The sequence below is a fragment of the Euwallacea fornicatus genome, chromosome 4, assembly GCF_040115645.1.
Source record: "Euwallacea fornicatus isolate EFF26 chromosome 4, ASM4011564v1, whole genome shotgun sequence".
Classification (NCBI taxonomy): Eukaryota; Metazoa; Arthropoda; class Insecta; order Coleoptera; family Curculionidae; genus Euwallacea; species Euwallacea fornicatus.
The window spans coordinates 5,149,797-5,166,370 of NC_089544.1; the positions used below are offsets into that span (position 1 = coordinate 5,149,797).

At 34.5% G+C, this 16,574-nt stretch overlaps 1 protein-coding gene and 1 non-coding gene across 2 annotated transcripts; both read left to right on the forward strand.

Annotated features, from left to right (window-relative positions):
• The first annotated feature begins 61 nt into the window (after positions 1-61).
• Positions 62-152, forward strand: LOC136338996 (U6atac minor spliceosomal RNA). The gene has a single exon (XR_010732056.1). It is a non-coding gene; the product is annotated as a U6atac minor spliceosomal RNA (small nuclear RNA).
• Positions 153-12,984: 12,832 nt separating this feature from the next.
• Positions 12,985-14,699, forward strand: LOC136338706 (histone-lysine N-methyltransferase SETMAR-like). Its single transcript, XM_066281346.1, has 4 exons — positions 12,985-13,047; positions 13,130-13,213; positions 13,413-13,836; positions 14,644-14,699. The coding sequence occupies exons 1-4, from the start codon at positions 12,985-12,987 to the stop codon at positions 14,697-14,699; spliced, it is 627 nt and encodes a 208-aa protein (XP_066137443.1).
• The last annotated feature ends 1,875 nt before the right edge of the window (positions 14,700-16,574 follow it).

Sequence of the window (16,574 nt, forward strand, 5' to 3'; positions counted from 1 at the left end):
TCTTACGTTCATTACAAAATGTATATTATGTTCAAATAGTAGGTACTTCAAATTTGAAACTGTGTTGTATGAAAGGAGAGACGGTTAGCACTCCCCTAGACAAGGATGGAATAACACATATATGCTTAAGGCACTCTTAAGCACATTTTTTTTAGAAAAAATAATGTCGGATGTTTTCTATTGTTGAGTGTAATTTTTGACATAAAACTGATTTTAAATTCCTTATGTTTTTACCCTAACAGTTAAGTTTGGTATGCGGTTTGAATTTAGATTTGATAAAAACTAACGGGAATAAAATACTGAACACTTTGATATTTTTAATTTTATAAACTTAACATAAAGTGGATTTACTTGTATCTCAACACCTATGAAAATTGCCCCAATCATACACATCAAAATATTGGTGATCCTATTTTTTAGTTGATAGAAACTTGTGGATTTGATATCTTAGAGTTAAACAGAACTATTGAAACTCATATTTATGCTTGTGAGCAGTTTTCTCATGCATGTTTTGCAAAACAAAAACATTATAAAGTCACAAATTTCTTATAAGTTTAAATAGAATATCTAAAGTTAGGTTAAAAGATATTCTCAGTGATTTTCCAGGTTTCACATGCCAGAACTGTACGATAGGAGTGAAAAGATGCTAAAAAAAGATGGAATGTTCAGTAAAAATGAATATAATAAACACAAGGAAAAATGCCCTGTTCTGGTGCTTACGATGTGCGAAAAATCATTAGTCGTGTGTTGAGGTAAATCATAAATCAGATACTGATTCTTGAAATTCCATTCGATTTTTAGGGTCATTTCAACTTTAATCGTCTTTTTAATTAGGAAGTGTTTATACCTGATAATATTATATTAATACACTTCAGAAAAGTTTTTATGAAAAATAACCTACATTTGCAGAGAAGCATACCAAAGAAATAAACAGTAATGTGCTTTATCTTAGGTTGTGAATGGACCGTTTACATGTATATTATTAGGTTTATTAGCGGTAGATGGAAAGGAGGAAGAGCCCTTTGTAGTCCTATAATTCTGGGTCTTAGACAATCCGCTACAAAATTATTCTGAAGGACGATGAGACATGATAATTTCAATAATTTTTAGTCTCAAAATCACGGTTATGTAAATATAACGATTCTTAATTGCGAACTTTAAAAGTTGACTCCGGGTATTTTGAAAGTGAACATCAAGGTGGTGATTCTCGATTTCGTGCGAAACGATAGTCTTCTAGGAGAATAATCATCTTCTTTCCCATAGGAACACGCTACTAATTGATAGCAGTAGAGATATTTTCTCTTTGCCTCACAATTATTCAGAATTAGTTGAACTCTATTTTTCTTTTCACGGTTTTTCTTCCCGGAGTAATGTCAAGCATTACCGCCCTAAACCCTGATTTTTTTTATTAGTATTCATAGATAGAAGCTTCCGATTAATTTGCCAAAAGTTTGATGTCCATAACATTGTTTCTATCTATAAAAAGAGGTATGTTTAAACCAATTTAATTCACTTGAAGCGAAGATTGTGAGCTCTGGTGCAGAAAACCCAAAAAAATCATTGTTAAAATTCATCTCGGCATGCGTTCACCGCTGGACGCAAACTCATTTAGAAGGGTCGCCCCCTCTAGAGTAAATTATGACGATTCAAAGGGGGCCTTTTTTATTTGTACTGAAAAGCGGTTTTTCAAATTTGGTGTCTTAAAATTCAAAATGCGTCCATTAAAGTACACAGGTGAGACCCCTTTCCGACTGTCCGGAGGATGATTTATACCGAACATTAACCTTTTCATGTTATTTCGTTGTTTGGCATTCTTATTTAAAAAATACACTATAGAGTCCGAGTTTTACTACTAGATATTTATGTAAATTAAGCGAATTAATGTTTTATTTTGGTTATGATGAGCTTTTCTATCGAGGATATTTCTACCGTAAAAGTTATAGGAAATGAACTTTTTATCACCGTTCTTGTTGATAGGTATTTTTATTTAAAACCAGTTCGCTTTTATCATCTTAACTAACAGAGCCCTCCCAGCTTTATCTAGTATAGGAATCAACAATTAAAGAAAACACTTCTTGTTTGTCCCATGGCGTTTTAAACGGGTTTAATTTTGCAGTCTTTACCCATTGTGGGGCGGTCACGATTTTTGGTCCGGAGATGGTTTTGTTACGATTAAGGTCGCTTCTGCACACGGGAACCACGATTTTTTCGCACCTGATATCCAAGCAAATTGATGGGTTCTCGTTGCGCTCATTCCTATTCTTTTTTCACTTTTTTACTGGAGTAACCATAAAAAATAATCAGTGATGAAGTGCAAATGAGAGTATTTACAGAGTGTCCCTAAATGATGTAAAACCACAAGGATAGTTCTAGAAGTACCCCATCCAATATATAGATGGCGACTGTTCTATTAAAAATTTGCGTGTATTACAAGGATCTAATCCTAAAAAGTTTATATTTGAGAGTGCCAAGTTGATTTTTATTTGTTTTGGAGCCGTTTTCAGTGAATGCTTTTAGAGATTTTTTTGAACATGGAGAAAATTGATCATCGATACGTGATTTAATACTTTCATTTGAAAGCTTTTAGTCCATCCGACATCAAAGCGGAGTTAGTTCAGATTAGGTGATGGCGCCAGTTTTTTAGAATGCTCGTAGGATAATTTTCATTGACCATCTCTCTAAAGGAAAAAGAATAAACGGAGAATATTATATAAATTTATAGTAGTGTTTGAGCGAAAATTTTTGAAAAACGCGACCGCATTTGACGAAAAAAGAGTCTTGTTTCATCAATACGCACTTTCGTCATCGCGATAGCCAAAATCAATCATCAAACTTTTTCCTCGTCGACCCTATTCGCCAGATTTATTTCTCTCAAATTATTTTCTATTTGCAAACCTAAAAAAATTACTCGGCAAAAAGAGATTTGCCATTAATGAAGAGGGGGAGTCCGAGATTGATGCCTATTTTGAAATACTCGAAGTTTCTTACTATAAATCGGATATAAAAGGGAAAAGTGTCTCAATCTTAAAGAGGACTATGTCGAGAGATAATGTATTATTTTCAACATTGTTTTTTTCTTTAAGCGTTAGGTCGGGTACTTCTGGGACTATCCTCGTAATTACAGAAATAATTTAGTAATAAAAAAGGAATTTTTTACTTACATGATATACATACATGCAGGGTGTCCAAGATTCAAATTGATATCTCAGAACCTATAAAAGTTACGAAGTTGTGGACAATTGTGGTAGAGACATGATGATAGGACGAACTAAGTGACCTTAACGCTTGCTTAATGCAATACTCACTTCGCGACCTTAAAATTTTTCAAAAACCTTACAGTTCGATCTTTTGTCATTTAACCGACATAATGACTCTTGTAGTTTCCGAAACCCCACTATTAGCAAGTTAAATTTTGAACACACTGTAACCAAATAATTAGTATTTTTTTTTTGGATTCACATCAAATTTGACTTAGCACTCACTTACCAAATTTACTCAGTTGACGTTAACGCCGGTTCAGCAGCTCTAAACGAGGGTTCATGTGAGGGTCCATTCGTAATTTACTAATGACCTTTAGCTCCCGACAAATTAAAAACACACTTCCACAGCTCTGGAACAAGTAGGCCCGTTTTGAATTTTAAATGATCCCGAAGTCCGAAATTTGTTTAATTTGGTTTTGGACCGGGGATCGAATAATTAATGGTGAGACAAGACGGATAGCGGGTGGCCGAAACAAATTTAACCACAACCACCCACTGTTTGATTAACTCGTACCATAATGTCTGTCGACTTTTTTAATGGCAAGTTTCGTTTTGTAGGTATTCGACTTAGTTGATAGTTTGTGTAATTGTTTCATGTGTTGTAACACAAAAACTAAAAGAAGGAAGGTTTTTCAAACAAATTTAAAAAATGCCGGCATCTATATGAAGAATACCACATCGTTGGTAAATGTTTTGGTGCAAGGCTGGCTTTTAAGGGTGATCTTCACCTTTTAATTTTACCTTTTGTGACGATCCACCGTGTTGCCTTTTTATTGGTGGCTCGAAATAGTCACTTTTCTTATTTACTAATACCAATTTTAAAAGCGATAAATTGAGTACAATTGAGCAATTTATTAGTTCATTTTGATTTAAATGATACATTTATCCCCTTGTTGGGAATAATGTTTTTTCAACTTAACATCAACCGTATTGCGATGTCATTCACACAAACATTGATAGATTATATTGACCTTTATAGTGGACAGGGCGAATTGACCACACAAAAGGCTTTTATAGTGCATATACCAAAAGGCCATCCTATTGACAAAACCCAGGTTTATGTGCATTTTTGAAGGTGAAATTTCAATGGACCACCCCAAAAACTCCTGATGACGTACAAATATTTAGTTTGGTTCTTTCCTTGTTGACTTTACGTAGAGTATTTCCGTTTTGTGCACTGACAAGTTAATTCTTGACGAAATTAAGGTGAAATAGCTTCAATGTGTAATAATACAAGATGTTGGCTTTGGGATAAAATCATATTAGGTTTTAAATCATTACTATATTAAATTTATTCTAATGGACAAAATGAGAACGTTTGCAGAGCGTTATGAATCCTAAATGAAATGCGGCCTATTGTCAATTCAAGAAATTAACAAAGATCCATCCCTTGTGGAAATGATTTGCTAGAATGAGCGTGTTAAGCTACAGGGAATACTTTTGTTTCGAAATTGTAGAAAATGAATAGTGTTCCAGACTTAAGTTGAGAACTAATAAGAAGATATTATAATTCGAGTCTATAGAAAGACGAAGAAACCGAGTTTAGATCCAGGAAAATTTCATCACAATTTTAATGCTGTAAAAGTGCAAAAATGTATCGCATTTTTGAATTAAATCCATGTACGTAATTTTTCAGTCTCAAAAACGAACAATTGAGTCCTAAGCGAGCGAAATTTAACCAAACTTTGAGTGTTGTGAAAAATTTGAAATTAGTAGCATAGTTGAGTATCCAAATAGAAAAAAAGTGTTTAGTGTTCCAATTTAGGATACTTCAGGTTAGTATATATGATGTATGCAATGTGTATGTATGTAATTACATAGAAGTATATAATATAGATAATAGAGTATATGTATATAATATATTTAATATTAGCTAGTTTATAAGTGAACCTAGGGAGTTTACTTTTCAAATTGTTTATGATTATTTTTAAAAATGTCTATCTGCACATATATTTCGGCAAGTGGCTATTTAGTTATATTTTCTAGAAAGTAAATCAATTTCAATTGCTCTCTATGACCGATCTCTATGAATTTAAAGAAGTCATTTATGATGTCACACTAAATAAAAGAAAAAGTCTATTATTTGACTGCATTATATAAAACGAATGCGTGTTTAATTATTATTTTACTGAGCATTCCGAGGTGTTATCAACAATCAATAAATTTATCACAAAGCTACACTATAAAATATATCTTTATTAAATTTAAAATAGACCATAATAAAATAACTTGTCGCCTGTTAAAAAGCTCGAATGTCATGAGCTCTCCATTATGCAGTGGCATTAATGGATAATAAAAAAATTACTAACTCGGCTTTCATTACTCAAAAACGACAATTTGCATCTCCACATTTTCTGTTCGTATGGCGTGTGTTGTATGTGTACACGGTATAAAATTAAATTGGGTTTTTGTTGGTGGAGTTTTTATAAACTTTTTGAGGCAATTTAATCAGAGGATAAATAAATAATGAATTGAAGTTTTTAGGGTAATTGAGGAAGGACGTTATGGGAGTAATAAATTTCCATCGCGATATTGTTATGGATTTAGGAACATTATTCGTTATACACTCTTTATATGAGTTGACAGTAACATGAGAATGACTAATAGCAAGGTAATTTAAAACAATTTAAAATAAAGGCTCTTTTTGTTTTTGTATTCATGCAATGTTACTACTACAGGTCTAGAATCTCTCCATTATTTAAAAAATTATACGAGGAAGAGCAAAAATATCTATCAATTTCTGGACATAAATTTTTAAAAAATTTGTCAAGTTAGATTACAGATGTTATTATTCACCCTATATCGAGGTGCTTCCGGCACCTGCCTAATACAATACCTCAGGTTTCCGTTGTTTTTCCTACTAGGAGCTGTTTCTAGACATTATTTCTCATAGATCATGATTGTCATCTTATTCAGCACTGTGCTATGCCAATACCTTCCTGCGATTTTCGTCTTTAATTTTCTCCTCCAGTATAGTCAAAGTCATGTCTAACACTTTCTGTCATTTCTTTTCACCCTTGAGAAGTGGTTCTCCAATATTTTCTTTTCCAATCTCTCTAAATTGGAAGAAGAGCGTGTTTCTCGTCCCGTCGAACCTTGAACACTTGCATAAAATATATTTGCAGTATTTCTTTTCCTATAACACCTGAATTCCTCTGTGTCCAACTTCCCTACCTCTTTAGGTGTGACAGAAAAAAGATGTAATAAATGGTACAACTAACCTCAACTAACCTTTTTTTTATGGAGGTTGAGGAGAATTTGCAAGCAGACTTTGAGGGCTTGGCATTCGGCGATCTTATTTGCCCCCTTTGTGCCGAGTTAACGTCTCAATCCAGGGCACGCTAACCGACTAAACCCCCTGTTCCCTCTTCACCATTGTTCCCCCCGGAACCACCACAAGGCATTACTTCGGGGGGACTTCAACAAACCTGATGTAATCTGATCTAACCTGTAATGGTAAATACCTGCTACTAAGTGACATAATGCAGCAAGTCAATTGAATTTAAATGAACATACCACGAAATATCACACACCAGAGCGACACTTGCGTACGGCGCTCTTGTTTGTGATTGTTTATGCTGAAAGTATGTGTTTAAATTCAATTAATTTATGCCATTTTAATGGTCAAGCACATGAGTAATTAATTCCTTTCTATCAATCATAATAGGGTTTATTGTTGAAACGAGCTGTATCTTATTTAATATCTATACGTGACACCTGCTTGGTGAAGATAGTAAAAGCAATTGAATAACTAATGCAGAAGGGGGAATTGCTAAGTAAATTATAAAGTGTATCTGAAGCGCCCTGACGCTAAGATCCTTGAAATAAGGAGTAATTTCGTGATGTGATCCTAATAATGCGCGGGATGAAGATCAGGCAAAACGAGATGAAGGTCAGTTACGGGATGAAGATGGAGGTGAGAGCAATATGAGAAACACTTGGCGTGTAAATTGGACAACATCAGGTAATGGTCAGCCCCTTGATTAGCTAAAATTTACGAAAAAGTACAAAATGACCAGGATAAATTGGGACAATTCGAGGAGGACGTCGTAGTAACTATCTATTTTGAAGTATTAGAAGATGAACAGGAAAAACTTGCTGAATAACATATAAGGGATGTGGAGGAAATAAAGCGCCTAAGAGTTTAACAACGGACTGCGCAAATTCTCCAAAACATTTCAATCAATAATAATAATTGTTATCTTGAGGAAATCATTCCCATGAGAAGTTTTAATATTCCTCGCACTTATCTATCATTCAGTTATATGTGTATTACCCTAACAACAGTTCCGTTGACTAAATTCACAGCGAAACTTTTAATATTTATCTTTGCACATATTTAAGCATACACAAATATAAACTCAAGAATGACTGTCTTTGGATTTGGTTAATTATTCCGAAACTGGATGAAATAATTTAATACCCACTCCGTTTATTCTCCAGATACTCGCACCAGCATCAAGCTAAGGGAACAACGTGTGAATCCTGTCTGATTATGGTTTCAGCTTCGATGCACACTTTAATTATTAACTTTGTCTCAAATGCAAACGCTCAGTCTAGTGATTATTAATCCCCAATACAATTGGGGTATCGACGTAGGCAAAGTGCAGGGAAAGGTTAATTACTATAACCGATGTCTGTGAAGTATGAAAATGTAAAAAAATATTTCAAATATTAAAACAATGTAATTGATAAACATGAATGATTATGGGATGGAAAACAAAAATGCAAATTTTGAAATTTCAATTCGCACCGAAACACAAAAAGATATACAAAACACATAAATTTTAAAATTTTGGGGTTTATGGTCAATCACATGTGATATGTTATCATAATACGGAAAACAGATGAAGTGAAATAAGTAAAATTTCAGGATAGCGCCTGCCAGAAAAAACAAAGCTGATGATGGTTGTCGAAAATCGAGACGTCGAATTTCATATAAGACTACGCCACGTTATAGGAAAGGAGAAGTTATAATGATGAAGTGTTAATTATTTTTAATTACCTCAAAATAAATACGTTTCTCCAAAATTTCGTTTTTTTTTCGAATAAAAAGCAATCGGAATATTTCGGCTTTTAAATCGACATATTTTTAACGTAAAATTGCGCAACTTTATCCTGATTTAACCGACCTTGTGTACTTTATGTTTACGAAGGTCCTCGTGGTTGCGTTCCAGAAGCGGACACCCTGTATTTTCTTATATTTTTATTCCATTCCATACTAACTTTTTATTATGATTCTAATACACTTTAAGTTGATTGCCCTGTATAGTGTCAAAGGACAATAAATTGAACTAAGCCAATTTGGCAACTGTATTTCAATTATTCAGAAAGATCTACTATTGAATTGCCATCAAAGATACGTGCTTTTCAGCCGGTCCATATAAACCACTTTTTTCCTTGCTCTTGCATCTTTTCAGTCATCATTTATTTACTTAATTATAGGGTCCTGCTAAGTTCTAGGCCGCTTTAAACAACCTTCCTATGTCCCTGATTGGATTGTCCGATCGTGGCGAGGGCGGAGCACAAGAAAAGCACATTGATTTACTTGGTATATTAAATTTCGCGTCAATCGACTTGGTCTTGCTCTCAAATCTTCTTTTGGTTTCTTTAAAATTATTTCATGAACCCATTTGCGTCAAATAGCCTCCCCCTGATGATTTCAGTGCTCAAAGTTTCAAGTAAGTTGCACTTCACTATCACATATCATACTTGAAGGAATCACCTCATACATTATTTTTACGTTGAGATCTCCAAAAGAGGAACTAAATTGCATCTTTTCTTAGTCTGGCAATGTTCAAATTTATTCATTGCAAATTATCGAGTCTTATAGATGCAATGGAACTGTTCAGGTCTCTCGAATTGAATATAGATACTCTGTTTACACTCGATCAGGTAATATTCAATATCATACGTCCACTTAGAAAAATCGCTTTTAAATTTTAGGCAAAAATCTGAAGATTTCAGTGTTCGTCATTTACTCCGATGGTCATTTCAATTCATACATTTGACTTATTTGCTTTTGTAGTTACTTCCCCAAGCTCTTTTCGAATTCATAGTAAAAGAAAAGAATGAAAAGAAGAAAAGCAAGAGAAAGTGAACTTGTCGGTTGATCGTTAAATGGAAAAATCCTTACCTGGAGGAGTCATATGACTTTGTGCATGGAGGAACCACAAAAACCATAAGTCATGAGAGCAAAACGTTTCTCCTACTCCTCGCAAGTAAAAATAACCGTCCGTTTATTATATCAAGAATTCTCTATAGCAGAAAAGCGAAATAAAAACTGATTCCATTCATCGAACGGAGATGACAAAATGTGAGGCTCCATAAATATATTCTCGGATATCTTGAAAGGCTGAAAATGAGCCCTAAAAACACGGCGCATATAAAAATTTATATTCTCTCCCATCGAGACAGTCGCTCATATTTCCGCAATCGCGGCTTAACATCTGCGGTTCTTTGGCCCTGCACCGGACACTGTGAGCAGAATTTAAAACTGTTTCGGTTTTAAATTAAACTTTTAAATGTTATTCTTTTCGAATAAAAACCTATATGACAGATTTTTTGGATTTCCGCGCCACTGTTTAAAAAGCAGTCCCAAAGGCGGTCACTATCATACTAATCCAACATATCTCTCAATCTCAATATGTGGTCTCTATTCTTCTCTGAAATTGCTATCATTAGAAGCTGCTATTATGAGTATCACACATAATTAAAATTCTCCTTGAAGAACTAATAGAGCGAGATTTAGGCGAAGATTTACGAATCAGAGAGAGATGGCTAGGAGGGCAAGGTTCTTTCGGTTAGCTCTGGTAAAAGCAGTGGATAAGCCTTTTGTTGTCCCATTTTATGCTGCATAATGGGAGGTAATAGGTTCTGATTATTTCAATCTATTTTTTGTGGAGATGTGATTGATTTGGGTCTACCAGGTGTTGAATCCCTAAAGCAGATTAAACGTTATTAAGAAGAGTTTTAAATTAAGGAATCTGCACTGTAAGGTTTCCGAAAGAGTTCAACATAACTAGAGGCAACTAGAGTCATTTCCACCATAAATTATTGTTAGAGGTGATCCCCATAATTTAAACAAATCACCTAACAGCTGATAAACCCCAGTAATTAATAGCCACTTCCCCCTTACCTGTCCAATGATACCTTTTATAACCCTTTAACGCTCAAGAACAACAAAAAATGCGATTTTAATTTCGGGCTTGGAATTTTTTTTTACGGTTTGTGTCCTGGAGCGCTTTGTTCCCTGTAATTTTTCTTCGATTTCGACTATCTGTGAAGGTTATCTTCTAATGGTTAATTGTAACGCGAGGCTTAAACGGTTAATGCCATGAAATCTAATAAACCAGTCTCAGGTGGGCGACGATTTTAAGGTGAAAACAACCCATTTGGACAATATGTAAATTATGGTGCTAGGTTAGATTGGGTTATCTATTTGCTTTGTATTGCGCCAGTTGAAAATCAACCCTTTATCCTAACCGGTCATATTTTGTTATCTAGATGTGTCCATTAAAATGCCCGTCAGTTTGTCACTGTAATAGTCGCTTAATGTAGCTTTTACTTTTTAATTCCACTTTGAGACTGTGAACTTTTTCAATAAAATATTCATATCTATAGTGCAGAACTTCTATTCTGGATGGTTATGTGAGTATTGAATACTGAATTTTGTCGTTGTTATAGAAACTACACTTGCCGAAGTTTGATCATAAATATAATATTTGTATTTTAGAAGTTTATCTATATAGTTGCGACTGTTTTAAAATAGACAGATATCAAAATTATACGTGATTTTCGCGGGAAAAACAATGAAATTTGCAAGTGTCCCGAATTACAACTGAGCTAACGTAACCACGTGTTCTACATCAAAAATCATGCTACTTTGTTATGTAACAAACGTTCGAAAAATGCTTCATTAGGGTAATATTATGGAACATTAAGTTTTGCCATAAGATTCGGCTGTATGGGTCAGTCTTTCTATGTACATATGTATTTTTTAATATTTTATATTTATTACAATATAACATATATATTTTTAATCTCTATGTATATACATATACTACATTTAATATTTTAAGTAGTCTCGACAATAGCCTTCAAAAAGTGAAATACTAATAAGATTTTTTTATCTTGACGAACCGATTTAAAATACCTAATAATATACATGGTGGGCCAACTGTTATAATTCACTACTTTTATCTCAAACACCGTTACCGAGTTAAAAGGTTGGTGGAATTAGGCAAAAGTTGCAACATATGTAATCTCTAACCTTTAAGTAAATAAATCTATTAAGCTACACATATATTTTTTTCATCTTAATAACTCAAAACTGCAGGAAAGTGAAAGAGAGTGAGTGAGAGGTTATTTCATTCTATTATTTCAATAATCCGTAATTTCCTTTCGTCGTAAGAAGTATTTCTTGGAAAATACAAATTGACCATAATCTTCATCATCGTCTCTTTTATCTCGTCAAGTTCCGCACAACATTTATTTAATGGAACTGATAAAAGTGGTACTAGTAAAAAAAATCCATGTTTTTACGTTGCACTTAACATAATATCGATCTAGCGCCAATGTGAGCCGGTCAAATACTTCCCACACAAAGAGCGGTATTTACCATCGCTGGTACTTAGGCCCGGTGGTTCAGCGGGTTCTTCACGACCGTTAAACTTTCCCACGGATCGGCGCAATGGGCACCCCCGCTGCCTTGCCACTTACATGTATGTATGTGTAGTGCCTATATGGTACCATGTATGATTACCTTGTGATATCGATATCGAAGGTCCATGTCGATAATGGACGAAAATTACGCATCGTGTCAGTTGAAGAGTTAATATTGTAATTCTGCGTATGTACATATACATATACATTATTAAAAAAATGCGATACTTAGGAATAGAACAGCTCACCACTGATCACATAGTTGATATTACCGTAAAATTGAAATAAAATAGACTTTTTAAGTTTTCCAGATTGTTCTCACGTTTTCCGATAAAACTGTGAGATTTTCTTCTTTTGGGCATGCAGTATGTTAATTTTTACCAGGTCGTCGTTTCTCTATGCGATAAATTACAGACAGCCCATCTCTAGCGTTTCAATTCTTGAAAGATTTTCGCAAATTACAGCTGGAGGATAATGGTTGTGAGGCGAGTAATTTTCAATTTTTTTTTTGTTCATCAAATTCATCTCCTGCTGATACACTTCTCGTTGATTTGAACGAATTCGTGGTCTGCTGTGACCTTGCGTGCAGCAGCATCAATTAGGAGGTCGCCAACCAAGAACACTTTTGATTTCGCTCATTTTTCACCTTGGTATGGCCTGAAGACATCTTTTGTTTACGTCTTGTCGGAGATATTAGCGAGCCGATAATGAAACTTTTCCTATAAAACACCACCGCCAGATTCATTCGGTTTATCTGGGCTCTAATAACAGAGGACTCTCAGCTTAAACGAGTTTATATCTTTTCCACGGTGAAGGCGGAAACCGCAACAAGAACAAGAACTTCTAAAGTGCTCTTGTTTTTAACGACGCCATATTTCTCCTGCAATCTTAAGCTCGTGCGTCCCCACAGATAGAAGAAACTATTTTATAATTTTCAACTTGCCGTACACAATTTGCAGGTGGAGGCATTAGTTCGAAGACATTTCGAATTCTTTTCATGATACGCGATAGCATTTTATACTTCTCGTTGCACTAGATCGGACTTTTTTTCCCGTTCGTTATGCAATGTGACAAGTTTTTCCATTTTGTTACTGGAGATCGAGGAAATCAGCCAATGTCGTCTGTGAAATATTGGCGGTTTTATAAAATAATCAGGTTACATTGCGGCTGTTTGTAAGTTTGATTACAAAATATTTTGTAATTAGTTGATCTCAACTCTCTCGAATCTGAGAGATCCACGTATTGATCTATTGGGTTGTTCGATAATTAATGTCGTTTTATTCTCACAGGTGGCTTAATTTATACATATCGAGTAATAGTGATCTCGTCGCTTATATTATTATATGCCATTTTAAAGGTTATGTTTTAGACTTTTTTCGACCGACAATTGAACGTGATTAGTAAACAAGAAGTTGTTTAAAATTTAAGTTGAAGACGGACAATCAAAGTGAGCATTATCGACACATTTTATCATTTTACTTTCGAAAGGGCAAAAGTGCAATACAAGCTCAGAAGAAATTGTGTGAAGTTTATGGTGAGAACTGCCTTACCGAACGCCAGTGCCAGCGTTGGTTTTCCCGCTTTCGTTCCGGAAATTTTAATGTCCAAGATGCACCACACACTGGACGCCCAATCACCATTGATGACGACAAAATAAAGGCCTTAGTCGAAGCTAATCGGCGTACGACAACTCGAGGAATAGCAGAAAAGTTGAACATATCGAATTTAACCGTTTCTCTGCATTTAAAAAAGATTGGGTACGTTAGCAAATTGGATGTTTGGGTTCCTCGCGAATTGAAGGAAATTCACCTCACCCAACGCATTATCATATGCGATTCTTCGCTGAATTGTAACCAAAACGACCCACTTCTAAGAAGAGTTGTAACGGGTGATGAAAAATGGATTGTCTACGGTAACGTAGTCCGAAAACGATCATGGACCAAACAAGATAAACCTGCGCAATCGACGTCCAAAGCCAATATTCATCAAAAGAAGATTTTGCTATCTGTGTGGTGGGACTACAAGGGTATTCTTTATTTTGAACTGCTTCCGAGAAACCAAACTATTGATTCGAATGTTTACTGTCGTCAGCTATCGAAATTGAACGAAGAAATCAAAAGAAAACGTCCTGAACTCGTCAATCGCAAAGGGGTACTGTTCCATCATGATAACGCTAGACCCCATACGTCTTTAATAACGCGTCAAAAATTATTGGAACTAAATTGGGAACTGATACCTCATCCTCCATATAGCCCTGACTTGGCGCCATCAGATTATTATTTATTTCGTTCTCTTCAAAATCATTTGATTGATAAAAATTCCGATTCTGATCAAGCCGTTAAAAATGAGTTAAATCAATTTTTTAGTTCTAAAAATCAAGACTTTTTCGAACGCGGGATTTTCCAACTTGCCGAAAGATGGCAAAAGGTCATCCACCAAAATGACCACTACATCATTGATTAATATTTATTATTAATATAAACATATTCACTTTGGAAAAACATTAAAAAAATACGACATTAATTATCGAACAACCCAATAGATGGATTAAATTAAATTAAAAACCATAACATTTGCGTAAATCGGTGAGTGAGGCACATCACTTCGTTTTTAATAGAAAGTTCTCTTAAAATCTACAGAAAACTTGCCCAGGGTCGTATTTTGCTAGAATGGTTGATGATCATTGTTGACGAACGATTGTGAAACTATTCTCCTGAAGGAGCCACTATTCTGGCTTTTACTCCAAGCTGTATACCATGCGACTCTAAATTCTAACCCCCCATGTTAACTTTATAACACATAATTTTATTTTCATTTAAGAGCAGCTTTAAATAAAACCAAAACTACTATCTTCCAACGTTTGTTTATTTGTTTAAATGTTGCTCTCGTCATCGATAGCGCAAAATAGTTGATTTTTTAAATGGGCCACTACATTCCTTATTGTATTGCTAATCAAAATTTATCGATTAGTTTATGTGAAAAACAGGTATATATTTAGCAAAAAACGCAGTACACCAATGAATATAGTTATGTAAACCTTTAATTGAGGTGTCACTTAACACATGTTTCAATTTAAATACATATCCACACTTAAAAAGATACACAAAAGGCCAAAGATAGCATTTTTTGTCCTATTTAATGCTGCTCTTAAATTAAAAAATAATACATAATTAGTTAAAAAGTTAACCAGGAGGGGCACAATTTAGAGCTGCGCGATATACCTTATCGTTTACGAGATTCCTATGCTGAACATCCTTATCTTGAACACATTGTAGAAACAAGCTGTATCATAGAATTCTGGAAATTATGTACATAATTCTACATAGAATTTTGAAGTCCATTAAATATTCCAAAGTCAAATTGAAGGTGTCGGTGCCGTAAGGGTTAATTACGCAGTATGATGTATTTGTACACTGCGACTCCTACAGGCGTGTTCTCTTTCTAGTTCGGACTTTTACGTAAACTACGGTCATTATGTATCCTTACATTCCGCGATATTTGGCACTTCTAGTAATTATTCTCATTGAGAGAAACCTTGTATTAAATCTGAAAACATGACAGTTGCCCTGAAAAGGCCTGATTTTCTAGTGAAAGTCGGACTTAGCTATTAAAAAAAAAAAAAACTTTTTTTGGAAAGATTTTATTTGTTTCATATTAAACGAAATTCACTCCTCTTGGTAATGCTGCCAAGGTTTTGATATATTCGCACGAAAGCCTTGGTTTTGGTGAGTTTAGTGGCAAAATCATTCCTATGGAAATGGAAAAATTAACCAATGTTCTGCTATAATTTCATCCTTTTTGTGGACATTATCTTGCTGGCAAAGTTGCCAGGACTTTTAAAAACTAATTTTCGATGAAAGCGGTGATGTAATAAAATGTTTCCTATGCATTTTACATTCATACAGTTGATAGGTAGTGGTCGGAAGACCATGATTGACGATGGAAAATATTACTGACCCACTTTACGGCCGCTCTATTACGGTACTGCTTTCCTATAGGAAACCGTAGCTTAAAGTCCAAATTATTTAAACGGTGATAATTTCATTAACTGCCAGTCAGTTTTCATAGAATTAAAATAGTTTTTTTTAAGTTGAAATAGAGCTTTACAGGTATTAAAGTCGGACAAAATAACGATATCAGGCAAATAGGAAAAATAAGGCGAATTAACAGGTGTCCACTGTAAAGCTGCTATTATACTCAGTCCATATTTAACAAACAAAGTAGAAATAAAACAGCAACTTATGTTTTTTAGCAATATTTCGACAAAGCGGCAACATTTTGACGACTTTCGTGTCTCATTTCTGTTTTGTATGCAAATTGTACAACAACTTTTAGTCCGGTCTCTTGCTGGCAAATATCAACAGGTTTTTGATGTGTTTGTTACATTGGGAAGTACGTTGTTCCAGTGGGAACATGGAAATGAATCCAAACGTCATTCATATTTCGTGAATGTTCATTTAGTATCAAATTAAGTGGGAAGTTGAATAAACTTCTAAATTAGGTAATAGACTTGCGTCAAGAAACAACACTCAGTGTATTTCGGCAGATAAACCAATATCGTTTTATCGATTCGAATATCTTTTCCATTAGCCCATTAACCTATTAGTGGATGAGGTCCCTTTAAAGGGACAATAGGTAAATTGTTTGCAA

Bases quoted from the DNA above. Each gene is read 5' to 3' on its own strand.
- LOC136338706 (XM_066281346.1), top strand. From the start codon at position 12,985: ATGCAATGTGACAAGTTTTTCCATTTTGTTACTGGAGATCGAGGAAAT. The intron at 13,048-13,129 runs GTGAAATATTGG...TTTTGTAATTAG, and splicing joins GAAATCAGCCAATGTCGTCT to TTGATCTCAACTCTCTCGAA. The intron at 13,837-14,643 runs GTAACGTAGTCC...ATTCTCCTGAAG, and splicing joins TGAAAAATGGATTGTCTACG to GAGCCACTATTCTGGCTTTT.